This window comes from Marmota flaviventris, chromosome 12 (genome assembly GCF_047511675.1).
Source record: "Marmota flaviventris isolate mMarFla1 chromosome 12, mMarFla1.hap1, whole genome shotgun sequence".
Taxonomy (NCBI): Eukaryota; Metazoa; Chordata; class Mammalia; order Rodentia; family Sciuridae; genus Marmota; species Marmota flaviventris.
In genome coordinates this window covers 33,295,759-33,314,511 of record NC_092509.1, presented here as the reverse complement: position 1 = coordinate 33,314,511, position 18,753 = coordinate 33,295,759, and the positions used below count along the sequence as shown (strand labels likewise).

The 18,753-nt window shown below is 41.5% G+C and overlaps 1 protein-coding gene across 2 annotated transcripts in view; it reads right to left on the bottom strand.

The window, feature by feature from the left end:
• Nebl (nebulette) overlaps positions 1-18,535 on the bottom strand; it is a 336,213-nt gene extending 317,678 nt beyond the window's left edge. Inside the window, exons 1-2 of one of the 2 annotated variants that reach the window (XM_027928590.2) lie at positions 18,452-18,535; positions 17,126-17,220 (exon numbers count right to left, since the gene is read on the bottom strand). In XM_027928590.2, coding sequence (XP_027784391.1) covers positions 17,126-17,220; positions 18,452-18,520 — 164 coding nt within the window. In that variant the 5' untranslated portion in view covers positions 18,521-18,535. The remainder of the gene's footprint in view (positions 1-17,125; positions 17,221-18,451) is intronic. The other variant, XM_034636804.2, reaches the window with a different exon arrangement.
• Between the last annotated feature and the right edge of the window lie 218 nt (positions 18,536-18,753).

Below are 18,753 nucleotides of genomic sequence, written 5' to 3'. Positions count from 1 at the left end.
TCAAGACAGAATTAATTGGTGTATTGGGGAGGCAACAAAAGCTAAGATCTGATCATGGCGGGGGAGAGGAGGAGTGTTTGGGATTTGTTTTCGAAGTGGGTAGGGGACAGGGACAAGTGTGGAGGAGGGCTGCTGCTCTTCAAAACACACTAACTCCATATCTCACAAAGTCCACCTGGGAGAACAGGCTGATAGAGGGCACAGCCAATGCAAACCAAGCAGGGCCAGCCCAGGGCTTGTGGCAAGATGCACCTACACAGCTTCACGAAGGCATTGCCTTGAGGAGCCCACTACTTATGCTAGGTCAAAAGTGCCAGTTACCAGAATCTATCCAACTAACTCGAGACATAGATAAAATGCAATTTTATCAATAAAATAATAAGTTTCAAGAAAGGGAAGTTGGCAGAGAAAGTTTCATGACAAAATCAATTATTAAAATTTGAAACTGGAATATAAATCCTAACTTCCAGGCATATGAGGATTATAAATCTCCACACTAGAATATTTACATTGAACTACAGCCAAGGTCACCGTCAGGAGATTCCTTTTCCCCCTTTTGGGGAGTAAAGTGATGAGAACTGTCATTTTCCATGAAATTTTAAACCATATTTCTTCTTGCCTTTTCCATTTGAAACTGAAATTCATTTCCCTATAAATATTTTAACACCTTTCTCCAACAAGTAAAGAACAATCCATCAGAAGACAATCTCCTAATTGTTTCACAAGCTTTTACATATAATGTTATGAAGCAAAAAATAATCATAATATTACAAAGCAAGAATATTAGTAGTGGTAGTAGTAGTATTGTCACAAAGCCAAGACCCTAGGTAGGAGTTTTTAACACCTGAAAAAGAATAGTGAGTCTTGAAAATATATGTCAAATGAAGAAAGATACGGTGGCCAACGTGTCATTCAGAGAAAGTCTCTATTTCTTCTTCACTTTTTAAAACTCTAACCTTTTTTTAAGCTTTATTGAGGTACAATTGATATACATTAAATGTGCTTTTCAAAATTCTAAGTTCACTGAGAATATATTTCCTTTCTTGGTACCATGAAAAATAAGGCTAGTTCTTCTCTGCTTGGCTTTTTTTGTAGTGAACCCATTAGAGGTTGAATTGATGATGCCCCGTCAAAAAGATATTGTTAGAGGGGAGGGGAGGGGGGATAGTAGAGGATAGGAAAGGCAGCAGAATACAACAGACACTAGTATGGCAATATGTAAATCAATGGATGTGTAACTGATGTGATTCTGCAATTTGTATATGGGGTAAAAATGGGAGTTCATAACCCACTTGAATCAAAGTGTGAAATATGATATATCAAGAACTATGTAATGTTTTGAACAACCAACAATAAAAAAATTAAAAAATTTTAAAAAAAAAGATATTGTTAGATCCTAACTCATGTACCTCAGGATGACCTTATTTGGAGATAAGGTCTTCACCGAGGTAATCAGGTTAAAATGAGGTCATTAGGGTTGGCCTTACCTCCACAGGACTGGTGTCCTTATAAAAGAAGGTGATTAGGACCCAGAAGCACACAAACGAAAAGAGGATATGAAGACACAAGGAGAGAGGCTTGGACAGCTGCCCTCACCGCCCTACCAGAAAAACGACCCTTCAAACACCCTGATTCCAGACTTCCAGTCTCCAGAACCCGGAGACACGAAATTGCTGTCATTTAAGCCGTGCAGTTCATGGTGCTTGGTCATGGCGAGCCTAGCAAACTACTCCAGAGCCCATCAGGACTTTTTATTTTGAAGTCTTTCCAAACCATCTCTGCGCTCACCCATATGAGAAGGTTGCCAGGAATTAATGTCACATTTATTAGGCTATAATTTCTACAATCTGTCTCATCCCCTTTCTAAAAAGTTAAATGGAAAATTTTTCCATCCCTGAAGCTCTCTTTTGCGGACAATTTCTCAAAAAAGAATAAGCAATGATAATTAGAGCTAATGCTTGCATGGTGTCTACTCTGTGCCAACTATTCACGCAGATTATCTTATGTATTTCTTAAGGGCACCAGAAGAGGTAGGCAAGGCTATTTTTAACCATCCTGTGAGACTCAGCATCTTTGTTTTGCAGACACCACACCATCGTTTTACAGGCAGGGGAACTAAGGCATAGCAAAGTGGAAGTAACTAAACCCATGTGCCCCAAAGCCCATTCCCCTCATTCCCTCACACATCTCGTGTTATTAAGAGCTGTGGTACCATGGTTTTAGTCCCAGGACCACATCTGCAGGCTGCTCTCAGGTCACCAAGATGCTCTCATCTGAATCTAGAGATTCAACCTTCTTTTATTCCAAATGAAGAATGACTTGATGATTTCTTACTATTGTCTATCCTAACTTGCACTTTTTTTTCCCAGTACTGGAGATCAAACCCAGTAACTTGCCAGGTGCAGTAGCACACACCTGTAATCCCAGCGACTCAGGAGGCTGAGGCAGGAGGATCTCGAGTTCAAAGCCAGCCTCAGCAACCTAGCAATGCCCTAAGCAACTCAGCAAGAACTTGTCTCTAAATAAAATATTAAAAAGGACTGGGGAGAGCCGGGCACGGTGATACATGCCTATAATCTCCGCAGCACAGGAGGCTGAGATGGGAGGATCACAAGTTCAAAGCTAGCCTCAGCTTCGGTGAGGCACTAAGCAATTCAGTGAGACCCTGTCTCTAAATAGAATATGAAATAGGCCTGGGGATGTGGATCAATGGTTGAGTGTCCCTGAGTTCAACCCCTGGTACCTCCTCTCTCCCCCCCAAAAAAAGAAAAAAGGGCTTGGGAAGTCAGGATAGCAATTATCAAGAATACAAGTAATTAACAATAAATGTTGACACGGATGTGGGAGAAAAGGGACACTGCTGGTGGGACTGTATATTGTTGCAATTACTCTGAACAGCAGTATAGAGACTTCTCAGAAAACTTGAAATGATACCACTATTTGATCCAAGTATCCCACTCTTCACCCAAAGGATTTAAAATCATCATACTATAGGGATGCATTCACATCAATGTTCATAGCAGTCCAATTCACAATAGCTAAGCTATGAAACCAACCTAGATGTCCTTCACCAGATGAATGGATAAAGAAACTGTGGTACATACACACAATGGAATATTAATCAGCCAGAAAGAAGAATGAAATTATGGCATTTGCTGGTAAATGGATGGAACTGGAGAATATCATGTTAAGTGAAATAAGCCTATCCCAAAAGAAAACAAAGGCTGAATGTTTTCTCTGATATGCAGATGCTAATACACAATAAGGGGGTGGGGTAGGGAAGAATGGTAGTACTTTGGATAGATAAAGGGGAATGGAGGGAAGGGAGGGGGGATGGGAATAGGAAAGATAGAATGAATCAGACACTAATATCCTCTGTGCATATATGATTACATAACCAATGTAATTCTACATCACATACAACCAGAACAGGGAGTTGTGCCCCACATATGTATAATATGTCAAAATACATTCTACTGTCATGTATAACTAAAAAAAAAATTTTCAATCAATAAATTGGTTAAAAGGGCTGGAGATGTGGCTCAGTGGTTAAGTGCCCCTCTTAATATCTGTGGACCGTTCCTAGTTGCAATTCTATTCCTTTTGTTGAAAAGATGAAACTTAAATAGGGTTCAAATAACTCTCTTTCTTTGTCATAGTTTTGTTATCACAATGTCTTACCCAAGTCATGATTCACCTCTGTTTCTCAGAACAGAAGGGCTTTGAAAACTCCTTTGTTTTTAGACTTTTCCACAAGCTCACCTTGGCTTTGGGCTTCCCTGATCCTCTTCTTACTGTCTGTGCCCTTTTCTGAACTCTGCCATCCATCTTTTAAACTGTGTGTTGTACAAATCTGAGCTCAGAGAGCTCCAAGGATTCCTTAATGTTGTTGGTTTTTTGTTGTTGTTGTTGTTTTTTTTAAGGTGTATTCTTCTCTTTTTTCTGTCTCTAAAATAATTGCTACTCTTTCTATCAGAAGTTCACTTTTCAAAGTCTTCTCTCTCTCCAAAGCCACATTTCTTTTTATTCTTTCTGCTATAACTTGGATCTAAAATGTCCCCCAATGGTCTGTAGGTTAAAGACTTTATCCCCAGTTTGGCACTAATGAAAGGTGGGGCTTAGCAGGAGGTCTTAGATCATTGGGGGCATGGGCTCTTCCTCTTTTTCTCTTTTGTCCTGGCCATGATTTAAATGTTTTTACAACTCTGTATACTCCCTGCCATGATGTGCTACTTCACTACAGACCAGACAGGTCCACACAAGCATGGACTAAAACCTCTAAAACGGTGATCCAAAATAAATCTTTTCTCTATATAAGCTGACTTATTGCAGGCATTTTGTTATAGTAAGGAAAAGCTAGCACGGCTCCTTTTGTGTTCTCAGGAAATCTTTATTAAAGGCCAACTGTCAGCTAAGAAATATACTGTGGGAGTAAAAGTATATGGCTCCTATCCAGAGTCCTCAGAATTTAGGGCTTCTTGAACAAACATGGCCTTTCCTTCTTCTCCTACACTGTGGCTAATGTTTCCTAAAGTCTGGATGTGGTGTGACCAGCAATTCCTCCTTTCATTTATACAACCTAACTGAAACCACGTGTCCCAAGGTCCTCACAACTTCAACCCCACTACCCAATTCTGACTTGTTCTCCAAATTAAGTCCAAAGCAGCTTGAAAGCAGAGAAACACCAGCAAAGCAAGCAAGAAATCAACTAATATTCTCTCTGACACTTTCAGCAGATACCCCACCAAGCCAAAGTGTCAAGATGTCAAAGAGCCTCCATTACATGTCCAGTCTGAAAAAAAGGTACAGTCACCTCGCCATGAAATCACTTCTATTTCCCCTTCGTTTCATTCCAATCTCATTCAAATGCTCCCTGACATTTTTTTACCTGGGAGTTCCTTTCTTCCTGTAGGTGATTCACCTCCCAGACATGTTCCTTTTAGCCCAGCAAACCTCTCTGTGGCCCCAATTTAATATTGGCCCATCCCCATCCCAGGATGGTGATGCTTCTGGATCCAATGTGCTTTCTTTAGTGTCTGTGTGTTGGTACTGACGGGAATTCACAGATATTCCCCTGTTGGTCTCTTCTGAGAATTACTTGATCCCTCCTCCATTCAGGCACCCTTTTATGTAACCACCTGTTTCCTCCTGCTATGGAATTAATTTTTAAATCCTGGGTGGCCAGTTCTCCTGGGCCATCAGGATACTGCAGAGAAAGAAATCAGTCAGGCTTCTGAGACCTGCTGTATCCCATTTGAAATCAATAATCTTTTAAAAGTCAATCAACATCTATTTATTCAGCATCTGTTATATACCTATCACTGTATAAAAGAAATGACAATTTGCTCTTCTTTCAACATCTGCCCAACAGCCATCGCACAAGACACTTCCTGCAAAGTGACCCCCATGAAACTCCAGGTACCTGCGCTGGCCAGACTTCAGGTGCTTAGTTCACAAGAGACACACAAATAAACCAGCTTCCCGACTCCTGGCCAATTAAACCTCACATTACATAACTACTATTTTAAAAAAAGACCACAGAGGCAAACCCTCTAAACAGGATTTTCCTTCTTTAGCAGTCTCGGAGGAAGAACTGTGCTAATATGGTGTTTCTATTCCTGACAGGAATAACCCTTAATTATTATGTTCCTGAAGCATCTAGAAATTTTTAAATAGAATTTCACGTAAGGTTAAGAAAATTGGAGAACTACGTCACTGGCAACAGAAAATATTTTAAACAGAGAGAGAGAGAAAAACAGAATAAAGAGGGGTCGGGGATGGGGGAAGCACTGATCCCAGTAAGTTGTTTATAAAGTGTTGGAAATGGGAAAATGGAAAGACAGAACATTAGAGAAAATTAAGTTCTTCTACAAAAGACTATAAAAAAACCTTTCATTCATCAGCGATTATCCATTAATCCCTGATGAAATCAAGTTTCATGAAGTAATTGAAACCTATTCTCAGGGGAAAAAAAAATATACATGTGTGATATGCAAGTGAATGTGTTTAGGACCCTTTGCCTAAACCATGGAACTGAGTGTAAGGAAGCAATTTTTATAAACTACCTTTATAGACGTTACCCTTATCATCCTTTTTGTCAGGTGCCTGTGAATGACCTGTAAATCTAGCTGTAAGTTCCAGTATTTCCCTTAAGCAGAAGTGCCTGCTACTGGTCATGTGCATTATTAGCCTAAGCATGGCCAGCTCCAACTGGGACTATCACACAGAACTTTATGGAAAGAAAGGAACTTCTCATTGGCCAGGGATGCCTGGAACAAGGCTGAGCTCTGTTACTCAGATAACCAATAGGGTTCATCATACCCCTGACAAAGCCAGGTACGAAATCTGCCCTCTCGAGGGGATGCTTTTGGAACATCCCATACACCAAGTATTGGAATATACGAAGGCAATCAGAACCATGCCTGCCCTGGAGAATATAATTTGCCTTGTATGAAAGACTTGCTTGTTTATAAAAACCAAATCTAGAGAGTTATTCTAAGGTTCTTTCCGTGGCTAGGTCCTCCCACCCACCTCCTGTTTGCAGGCACCAAACTGTTCATTTATCTTACCCAACATCTACTGACTAAATAAAGATGGTGGCCTTCACATCGTCACTCTTGCTGTAATGGAATAGGAAGGTTCATAATGTGAACAAACAGTACATTTGAGGGAGGCAGGGTGGAGCACAACTGTTGTATAATGAAGAAGTTGGCCTAGGTCCCAAGTTCCTGGGAGGGATACTCTAAATACTTGGAATTTCCCAAGTAATGGATGTTTTTCTATTATTCAAGAACCGCTTGAACCAAATATGTGTCTTCGAGATGGCTCTGAGTGAGGGCTGGTCTCTCCACCAAGACCAACCATGTGATCAGGTTGGGGCTTTGGATAAGGTAATATCAGATGATAACTTCCAGGGAGGGGAGGAGGGGGTTGGAGATTAAACAGAGCCCAGGAAACTGCTGCACTTACAATTGTTTTATCATAAAACTATAAATCAAATGAAGAGACACACAGGACAAAGTATGAGAAAGTCCTGGGCATGGAGCTTCCCTCATTGCTAACGTTGCCAATGAATTAATCAATCATGCTTATGGAATGAACCCCCAATAAACACTCTGGGCACCAAAGCTTGACAGAGATTTCTGGATGATGGCTACATCAATGTGCCAGGCAGGTAACCAATCCTGATCCCACACAGCAAAGAGGGAAGTTCCATGCCCAGGACTCTCCCATACTTTGTCCTGTATGTCTCTTCGTTTGATTTGTGTCTTTTATGATAAAACAATCTTAAGTGCAGCTGTTTCCTGGGCTCTGTGAATCAACCAAGCCAATTATCACATCAGAGATGGTTGTATGAACCACTGGTAGCCAGTTGGTCAGGAATGGGCAACCTGAGAGCTCCTGAACTTGTGGGTGGCATCTGAAGTGAGGGCCGTCTCATTGGGGACCACACCCAGGACTTGTGGGGCTTGTGCTAACTCCAGGTGGTTGCAACAGGCACTCTGAGCACCTAAAGGCTCGCCAGAAATAGTCCCTTTAGGAAGCCAATCTCCTACAGCTTACTCCACCCCCAACTCGCCTCCAACCCCAGGCTGAGAATTTACATGGTCCAATCTCAGCAGGAAATCGCCTCAAATGGGTAGATGAGCACAACTACAGAATCAGACAGGCTTTTTAATAAGTGGTATCATTGAAGGATACTCAATTACAAAACTACCATGAATGCATGAAGAGTTCAGTAGTTGAGGAAAGATTCAGAATACCTTCACAAAGGCAGTCAGAGTCTTAAAGATCAAAGAAACACTTAGGCAAGAAGGCATAATATCAGCAGGAATAAAGGTTCAAATCACTGCGCTCAGTTAATAATGATGCAAATTTCGCCTTTTATTAACTCCTTACTATATGCCTGAAACTCAAAGATTACTATTTGAGATGAATAGTAGATGAATCCTTAAGCCCATGAGATGGAGTCTTGTCATGCCCTTTTTATAGGTAAGGAGATACTGAGACTTCAGGTAAACTTGATGAAGGCTTCAGAGCTGGAGGGGAGAGGGTAACTGAAAAGTGGTAGAAGAAGGGAGGTTCTGAAAGCTCCTGATGTCAAATCCCAATATGTCTTGGTTTTTTCTGTTGCCATCAAAGGAGTTTGCACAATGAGTAATGTGGCCTGCATCATGTTTTGAAAGATAACCATGGTGGCCAGAGAAACACTCAAAAGGAGAAAGACTGGAACAGAGACACCAGTTAGGGGGTCAATGGGAAGGTTATTGGCCAAACATGGTAAGAGCCTGCAGCAGGGTGAGAGCAGAGCAATGAGTAGGTGGGGACAGGGACAAGGCAGAGGGAAGCATGGAAGATGACAGAGATGCGGAAGGCTCAGGAGCCTGGGGACACCGTGGGGAGAGCTGCCATGAGAGATCAAGGCAGGTGATCCAAATGAACGGATCATCAAAAACACACATCAAAAGCAGTGGCACAAGTCTGTAATCCCAGCGGCTCAGGAGGCAGAGGCAGGAGGCAGGAAGATCACGAGTTCAAAGCCAGTCTCAGCAAAAGGGAGGTGCTAAGCAACTCAGTGAGACCCTGTCTCTAAATAAAATACAAAATAGGGCTGGGGATGTGACTCAGTGGTCAAGTGCCCTGAGTTCAATCCCCAGTTCAAAAAAAAAAAAACAAAACAAAACACCTGTGTATAGGGTATGCCCTTCTATACTGATATGCACATTTATTCAGTGATATTGCTCTTGTGCACAGCCTGAATTTGGTGGAATTTATAATCTTGATCGATTAATGGATAATGAAGTCATGTTAAAGACTATGTTCAACACTGGCAAGCAACCATTTAGCTCCCTTCTACACTCCAGATCTGAAGACCCGTGGCTGAGCAGTCTTCCTACTCCTCCAAGCTCCCTGTGTTTGGTTTGCACCTGCCTTTGATGGATAATGAGCATCAGGGGACCTAATCAAGTATTTTTGTCTAAATGGATTTTTAGACTGCTGAGCTGAAGCAGAGGGGTAACAGACCACCAGTCTAATCATTGATTGGTGCCATTCAGGAGTGTACACATAGAACTAGTTGTCTTCTCATTCCTTCAAGAATTCTATGGGAATCAATCAAAAGAGAGTGTAGAAAGGTAAACACAGCTAAATGCAAAGCCACTTTCTCTAAGACTCCACTAAGAAAATGCAAAGCTAACTATAAATAAAATTAATACTGGGTTTCCAGTTCTGCAATGAACAATCATGGCCATTCAAACCTGGTCCTGCTTTCATGGTTAGACCTGTGCCCCTGAGTTTAAGTAGAGAGCCCTGCAGAACCATTTGATTGATTAGCAGGATTTTGCTGAATTCCAACAGCAAACCTGAACACAGAAGAATCAATAATAATCTGTTTACTCAGTCTCCAAAATGTGCTAGATACTAGCTCATAAAAATTATTCTAGATCCTACCTCTACTGTTAAAAGCCTAGTTCTGTCTGGCAATGCTAACTACAAAGCAGAAACAGAAAGGGAAAGAAATTCAACATCTCTTTCCTCTAGAGACTCTGAGGGGGCTTGAGGGTTTGGAAGACAGTGTGCCACGCGTGACTATGTCTGTATTTCTCTTACTCCCTGACATTCCCAGGAACCACTTTGTAAAGCACTCATCTGAAAACGTTTAAAAAAGACGTACTGAAATGTACTCTTACACCACCCCTTGACACATAATCAATACACCTTTAAGCACACACATCTATATCTTGCATTAACCTTGCATTTCACCATGATTCAGGAGATATTTGCTGTGCTTCATCTTGAACTCTTTTCTAATCTGACATCACTCCATAATAAATACATCATCATAAAGATGCAGAAGCTATGCATCTAGAGAAGCTTTTGGAAATATTCTCAGATGGGACAGAACTCAGGGAATGATTTGTCAATATGGTTCTCTAATATGATTTCAAAAAATACTAAAATGCATTAGATATTGTCAATGTTTCAATAAAGTAACTGAAAAATAAGAGCATTTTTCATGTATACTAGAACTTTTTTTGTGGCTCCAGATATGTCCTCTACTTTTCAACCAACAAGTTATAATGAAAAAAAGAAAAACAATACTGACTTCTTTCATAGTACAAGGAAGCAAAGGTCTCTTTTTTTCTGGGAGGTATACAACTTAAAGGTCAGATAAAATTGCAATACCCTACTCAGGAGGCTAAGGCAGGAGGATTACTAGTTCAAGGCCAGGCCTGGCAAACTTAGCTAGTCAGGTAAAGCACATTATAATGGATATTAACTAGAACTCTGATATGCCCCAATAACCTTTCGTAGCAATTGTTACTTTTAACAATGTAACATTTTCTCCTATTTATAAGGGAAAAAAGAGAGACAACTTTCAATTTATAATAAGCAAGGTAGTGAATAGACACTTTAGATATCTTATAGGCATTGTTTGATATGCTAAAGCTTATAAAATTTCCCCTATTCTGTATAAAGTTCCTGTTAGAAAAAAAATTATTTTCCCATTCTATAGAATACAGTTAAACCCAGAAGAAAATAAACAAGCATCAAAAAGGAATACTTTTAAATGTCATATTTTGAAACTGAGCCCCTAAGCAATAAAAGTAAATTCCATCATGTTCATTATGGATTGGAATTCATGAGCCTGACACATCAACAGAGATATTTTATCCCTTGGTGTTTGAACTTAGTGGAAACTGGTTACCAGATCACCATACAAGGCTCCTCAAAGCCTAACTTCAACCGGGTTCCTGTAGATTGCTCAACTTCTGTCTGCCTTCTTAGAAGAAACTTGCCTGGGCCTCATCCTGAACCGGGGTTCAGTGCAGAAACTGCACTCTGCAAAGCTAACTTAATCTGCACAGTCATGGCTAATAAGAATTGAACACCTAAGTGTCAGGTTCTAGGGACATGCGGATGAACAAGACAGGCCCCTCGGATGGGGATACAGATAGGAAACACATGGTTCCCACACAGTGCAGTACAGACTCTGCCTGCCAGGCTGAGACCTGAGGGATGGCTGTGTTGGGCTCGATGGGATGTGGCTGGCACAGACAGAAACATGTAAAAGCAATGGCAGCTTGAATCCATGAGTATATTATACAGCATCATTTTACAGACAATTTTCAGTGCATCCCGATACATGGAGGCATTAAGAATATGGAACTGAATTAGTGCTTCTCAATTTTTTAATGTACCACTTCCAATAAAAATATTTTCTACATCATAATCCTCTGATGTACCTTTATCATTTCTGCCACAAATGTAAGCCTATATCATTTAAAAATGTTGCCCAAAACAATACTGTTTTTACTACTCAAGTGCACTCTGAGATTTTCTTCTCATGCTTTCCCCACCCCATTCCTTCTTTCAGTTCTGGTTATAGCCCTCTAATAGGTGGCAATCCACAGCGTGAAAAACTTTGGTATAAATGGTTCACCAGGTATAATGGCCTATAATTTGATACACTTCCTCTTCATTTTATCCTCTTTCTAAAAGGACCACTGTGGAAATTGGGGCGCCATTGTCTACTGACTGTCTGCTGTGTGCCAGGGACTGGGCTGGACCCTTTCCATACGTAGTCTCATTAATCCGCACCCAGCTGTGTGAATGTGGACATATCATTCAATTCTTATAAATGAAGAAACTGAAGCTCAGGGATCCAGATACTTTCTCAGTAGGATAGGATGGAATCAGAATTCAAATTCTGCTCTGTCAGGCTCCAAAGCTCGGATTACAACATACTGCACTTCAAAAAAAGACTCTTAAGCAATTACAGCTAACCTAATAGCAGGAATTTCATGCATTCCCCTCAAGATAACTCAAGTCCTTGGAGTGTTACAGAACCAAATTTGGGAGGCCCAAATTAAGAGAAGGGAATGAGATAGTGGGGAAACTCTCTGATTTATGTTTTATTGCATTTTCTTCCCTGCCCTCTGATAACCTCAGCAAAGGTACTAACAAGGAGTGACCAACAGAGAATGGTAAGTGAGAGCCAGCAGAATGTTGGCCTAGATAATCACCCACAAGACAGGCTGGCGGAAGTGCACTGACCATTCTGGGTGGCTCATAATGAGCGGCAGCCGGCTCAGGCTCAGCATCTTCCAAGGTTGGAGACAGTCAATGAATATTCACATGAAGGACTGCTGGCACAGCCAGAGAAAAAGAAGATGCCCTCACAGCTCCTGCTGCTTCATTTTTAAAAGTCTTACAAAATCATGTTATCTGAGACTCTTTGGTGAGAGGGAATCTTATTTGGAAAGATAACAGAACACATTCCACACAGGTATTTGTTATTCTAGCCCCATTATTAAAGATACATTTGACATGGATTCAAAATATATTAAATGTGAACAGATCAGGACAAATGTTCAGCCAAAAATAAAAAAAAAAAAATCTGCAGAAGGGAAGATTTAGGGGAAGATGGGCAAGGTCATATTAAACCATCGCTCATTACTTGGTCTCTCCCCAGACCTAAGATAATATGCTGTCACCAAATGTCAAGTTCACTGGCCAGTCATTGGCGTAGCTACTTCTAAGTGGTAATCTCGCTCAGAAATTTGAAGAATAGATGTATGTTTTGCAAATGCCATTGATTTTTACAAACAATAATTTTAAAATTTTGACAAATGGCCTTGGGGGTTTATATTTTTTGTACGGCATGTTGAATAGGAAAATGTTTATAGTTAACCTTGACATATCAATTCACGTGGAAATACAAGCTATGTTTTTTGTCTAATCATCTAGTGTTATTTTCTCAGCACCTCTCAGCAATAAGAATATTGCTTAGTCCTCTTTGCTTTGCAAGTTCTAAGATGAAAAAAAAAATATCTTGACTGTGCTAAAGAATCCATTGCCTGCTTATGAAACATAAAGGTTTATGAAAACATGGCATGTACTCAAAGACCATTTGTTTTTAAATATTTTAATAGTGTGCGCTGCTGTGTTAGAAACTAAACGTGTATTATGTCTGATCTTACATCTAGTGTGTACTCTACTTTGATCATTCTATCAAAAGATCCAAATTTAAATATCATAAATTATATTTTATACATGTTCTCCTTTGCATGAAATCAAACAGAATACTTGTTTCTTCTCCAAACACATGAGAATATAAACAAGCAACATATCTAAACTGAAAAAGTACATACTCACTATTGCATTCCATTAAGAAATGCCCTTAGGTATGGATTAAAATAAGAAATCTTTATGTTTTCTTAAAATTCTAAATGTCTACATTCATGCTTTCAAATTTTTAAACATATCTTTAATACTTCTTCTAAAGGTTAATGATGCATGTTATTTTCTCTCTCTCTCTCTCTCTCTCTCTCTCACACACACACACACACACACACACACGCACGCACATACACTACTAAAATCCTTTTTCCTAAGATCTCAAAGATTATGTAAGCCAAGAGAAATGCCAGAATTTGAATAATTGATATCAAATCTCCAATGACCATGAAAAGCTGTCATTTTATAACATCAAAGCATAAAGTATGTACCTTGATTGGATTCTGGATTAAAAAAGAGAGAGAGAGAGCTGTAAAAGACTTTCTTAAGACAGTATGGACAAAGTAGACATGAACAGGGTACAGAGGTTATCAAATCTTGGTTAATTTTTCTGGGTGTGACAATCAGTTCTATAATTCTTTAAGAAAATGTCCTTGTTTTTAGTGCCTATTGTTATTAGGGGTAAAAATGTCATGATATGTGAAATTGAAGTGAACCAACGATTTTTTAAAATTCTACATATAATTAGGTTAAAATATAAAATGCTAATAGTTGAATCTCAGTGGAAGGATATACAGATGTGAAGGCTCTCCTCTGTAGGTTTCACATTCACAGATTTAACTAATCTTAGATTAATTAAAAATACTCTTTTAAAAATTGCTTCTGTACTAAATATGTATAGACTTTCCTTGTCTTTATCCCCTAAACAACACAACTATTTACATAGTATTTACCTGGTATTAAGTATAACATGTACTCTTGACATGTTATACTAGATTTGCTATAGATAAAAGGATGTGTGCAAGGTTATATGCATATACTTCACCATTTTTCTAAGGTACTTCAGCATCTACTGATTTTGACATGGCAAGTTCTGGATCCAATCCACCTCAGATACTAAAGGATGACTGTATTTTTCATTGAATCTTTTTATGTGTACAAAAATATTCATAATAAAAAGTGACAGAGGGATAGCACTTTCATTTAAGCATATATGTGGATTGACTACTGAAACAAACTAGGTAAAGATAAAATATTGCTTTACATAGGCAGCAAGTGTTTCATATTCTCTGGGCAGTATACATTAGAGAATCAATTTTCCACCATTGACCCAGAGAAATTATGGCCGCCCTTCTGGCTGCGACCACAGGGAACAGCTGATTGACATACACCACCTGAATTAGAGCAGATGCATTGAGATCCCCAGAGGGTAATCCACACAGACCAGATTACATGACAACACGTACTCTTACAAAAATATGGGTTAGGAATTACAGATGCTTTTGAGCTTGGAACCCTCACTGCAGACTCACTGGGCCTTGTTATTTGAAGATAGCATATCAAGCTATGACCTGAACTTAAAGCAAAAACAAACAAATATAAAACATCAGCTCTTTCTGACCATTCACCCACTGAGAATGGGTTCCTGTCTTCCTTTTTTTAATCTGCTCAATAAAGTGGACTACCAGGTTCAATATTAAGCAAAAACCCTGGGAAGCCACCCTAAAAGTTTGACTTAACACTAATCATAAAGTTCTGGAATCATAAGAAATGTTAGAACATCTGAACATTAGATTTAGGGGTAAAGTATTTCAAATAAAACTCAGACCTATGAAGCAATACCGTAGGGTGTTTCCTATTTGTAAGTAGAATCTTTTGGTTTGGGGGTCCACATCTGAACACTTTGGGGCACCGTTGAGTCAGAGTGCAAACTCTCCTGACTCATCCATGACTCACTGCAGAATCTGGTACTTTTTTAATTGAACTGAAAGTAAGCAGAAAGTAGTGGGTTTTCAAGTGGCCCAATATAATCCATAACTCCACTTCACCTACATCTTTTCATGTACTTTTTATTTTTGCCGTTTCTTTTTCTCTCTTGAATTCAACTCACCATCTCGCATCTTCATTGCCATTATTGCCGCCTCCTCTTTCCTCTTCCCTCCCAAACTCTCCAGGCCTACCAGGAGCACCCAAAGGCATTGTTATCACTTGCGTTAAACTTCAGGCAGTGAGCTGTAAAGAATTCTAATGTGGCCCATAAAGCCTGATGGAGTCATGCTGCAGGCTGAAGCAGTCACAAGAACAGTTCACTTTCCTTTAACCAAAGAACAATTACCCTGTTTATGGGTTGTCAGGCCCTTTCCCTTCTCCTCACTGCCGCCTGCCTTTGATCTCTAACCAGGCATTTTTACCTCTCCTTAAGGAAGCAGGAGACCTGGACACGGAAATCCCATTTTTGTTTCACATTTCCCCAATAAGAGACATGATCTAGGAGGACTGAAGATGTCAAGGACCTTGGGGAATATCTGTGGGTTTCACTTATTCAAGGATGTCCTGAATCCTGTTCAAGTTCCTATTTTCGGATTTCTTGAAAAGTTTCTGTCTATCAGCACTAACTAAACTGATAGAAAAACAGAAAGAATAAAATCTTAAAAAAAACACAGAAAGGTTTGCACATTGCTCTTGCACATTACATTTGTTTATCAAAAATTTGCTGTCAGCCAGGCATGGTGGTGTGCGCCTGTAATCCCAGCCGCTCAGGAGGCTGAGGCAGGAGGATCGAGAGTTCAAAGCCAGCCTCAGTCACTTAGCAAGGCCCTAAGCAACTCAGTGAGACCCTGTCTCTAAATAAAATACAAAATAGGGCTAGGGATGCGGCTCGGTGGTTAAGTGCCCCTGAGTTCAATCCCTGGTACCAAAAAAAAAAAAAAAAAAATTTATTTTATTTATTTATTTTTTGCTGTCAATGAGGACAGACTCCCAGTATGGGGTAAAGCATGGAACCAGACCCTCCATCTCCAGGAGACCTGAGTGAAGCTGCTGCAAAGACTCAGATGAGGATGAAGCTCTGGCAAACTTCCAGCCAAAAGGCCCCCAATCCAGAGGTCCCTCTGCCACCTGTAGGCCAGGGGAGGCCAGTCCCCTGGGGGAACTGGAAGAAGGCTCAATGAGGAAGGCTCAACAGAGTCAAGAGCCCACAGATGAACACAGTCTTTGGTGGGGGATGCTCACAAAAGTGAAAAATATGTACTTCAAGGCACAAAAGACACAGTTGGAAATTCTGGGCAACATGGTAATCTAAGCCCCTTCCTGAGGCTCATGTTCTCAATGCCTCAGTTTCTTTATCTGTCAAATGGAGGTCATAATAGTGCCTTCTTACTTGCAGGGTCATTGTAAAGATTGAATCAATATGCATAAACTTCTCAGAACAGGAAGGGTCTAACACATGATAAGCCATATATTAATGCTAAGTATTTGGTATTATAGGGTAGAAGCGTGCCTACAGGAAAGTGTGCTAAAGAAAGCTTACCTTCTTTGATCTCCACCTACTACCAGGCAGACAGAAGTACCCAATCAACTTCAGCAGACCTACTACTAACTAGCCAGAAATACCTATGTCTCAAATCTTTGGTTCCCTGGTTAAGCTCCCAGAAGCCTGAAGTGGTCTCAGTCAAGGCCAAGCAAGTGAGACTCTCCCTAGCAACTAGGTTCAGATATAAAATTGCAAGATGGCAACATGCTATGATTAAAATGGAAATTGACATATGATTAAAATGGAAATCTACCTGACATGCATGTCAGAGCCCACACATTCTCAGTAGGTAAGTTCTGCAGCTTCTAATAAATGTCCCTAACTCTACAGTGCTGTGAACCTCAAAAACTAACCTGGTAGAAGATGGAGGCAAATTACACTACACATTATCAAGACACAAATGCAGTGACCTTCAACAAAGTACATGGCCCCAGAGTCTGTGGCATAAACAGGTAATTGGCCATCAGCACACCTGGATGACACAGTGAGTCAATTCTTCAGAACAGGCAGGGCCACTGACTTTTATGCTCTCACACTGTGCCACACCTGGTATGCCACACTGACAATACTTACGCATTACAATAGGGCTTCTTTTCATAGCCTTTGTAGTTGTTCATGTTGAGAGCCATCTTGCAGACCTCACAGTGGAAGCATCCTTTATGCCAATACTGAAAAAAAAAAACATTTAAAATTTTAGTACAATGCCAATTCTGGTCAGGATGGGTACAGAAGGAAGGCTTTTAAGTGCACCTCAGTTATATTTGAAAATACTACAACGAAATACATGGAAGTAGCAATGTGTTTGCCTTCAGTTCAGTAAATAAAGCAGGCAGCTATTCGAGTTTTAAATTAATCCTACCACAACTAGATTCATGATGGAAGAACTGCCAAGGCTCTATCCACATTGCACTTCTGTGAGCAACCAGAAAGGAACTCTGAGCTCTGTCAGTAGCGAAATAGGGCCCATGGAGTGACTTCAAAACCAAAAAAGATTCCAGTTGAAAGTACCTAAACGCAGTGTTTGTAGAGCTCTAAAACGAGATAGACTATGTAAAGTGGCCTTGTCCCCCCACCCCATCCCTGCCCAGCTTTCACTAAACTGCAGGACCACGGTCGGACTGGGATGACTGTTGGGATAATGGCTTGCTCAAATAAGACATTCGTAGCATCTAACACAGATTTCACTGGGAACGCCTTGGCTAGTTTCAATTGTCAAGTCACTCGCGATCACTCCGGGTCTCTCTCCCAGGCTGTTTAACGCCATCCATACCCAAGAAGGGCAGAGGGCAGAACTATAGAAACCCGGTTAAAGCCACTTCCTCTGGAATTCCCACCCCGGTGGATTAGAGACTCGTGGGTCCGATTCGCCATGCAGAGCCGTGTCTCCGGTGGGGATTATTCTTAGCAATGCGGCAGCGGTCACCCGGTGACATATTAATTACTATTTGCCTTTCCCCCTCGTGGCCGTCACCGGAGGCGCTGGGGGCTGGGGGGGGGGGGTGAAGTGAGGGTGAAGGGTGGGGAGTCTCTAGGGAGGGGAGTGAGGGACAGACTGTGGGGGGGGGAAGCGCAGCGTGCAGAACTGTCCCCACCCCGGGTGCCTAGCCTGGTCCCTGGCTGCCGAGGGTCGCCACCGCCGTGCGCCCTCCACAGCAGCTGTGCTGATGCCCAGCAGCCCTGCACCCCTCCAAAAGCATTTCCCAATTCCTACATCACAAACGTCAAGAATGGTCTCTGACACTCCAGCGGGCGTCTAGCTTGCGCTCCCTCCCTCTGTGCCAAGACACACAAACACAGCGACCCACTCATCTCTTTCCATCCCAGGTGCCAAAACTTCTGCAAGCAGGTGCAGCCCGGCGCCCGGCAGGTCCAGGCTGGCCCGGCGCCCCCTTAGCTCACCTTATCCAGGCAGTTGACTTTCTCAGTGGGATACACGACTTTTCCGCAGCGGGCGCACTGGGGGTTCATTGTCGCGGTTCCCGCGGGCGGTGGCTGCTGCGGCGGCTGTGTCTGGGGGCTCCGAGGAGCCTCTGTGACATTCCCCGGCAAGCCCAACGCCGCCTCCGCGCAGGCGGGAGGGCGCCGAGCGCCGGAATCGGGGGGTGGGCGCTGGCCCGGGGGCGAGCGGGCCGCAGCGGGGGCTAAGGTGGGTGCGCGGCGGGGCCTGGCGCTTGGGGCCGACCGCGCTTTCCGGCACTCGG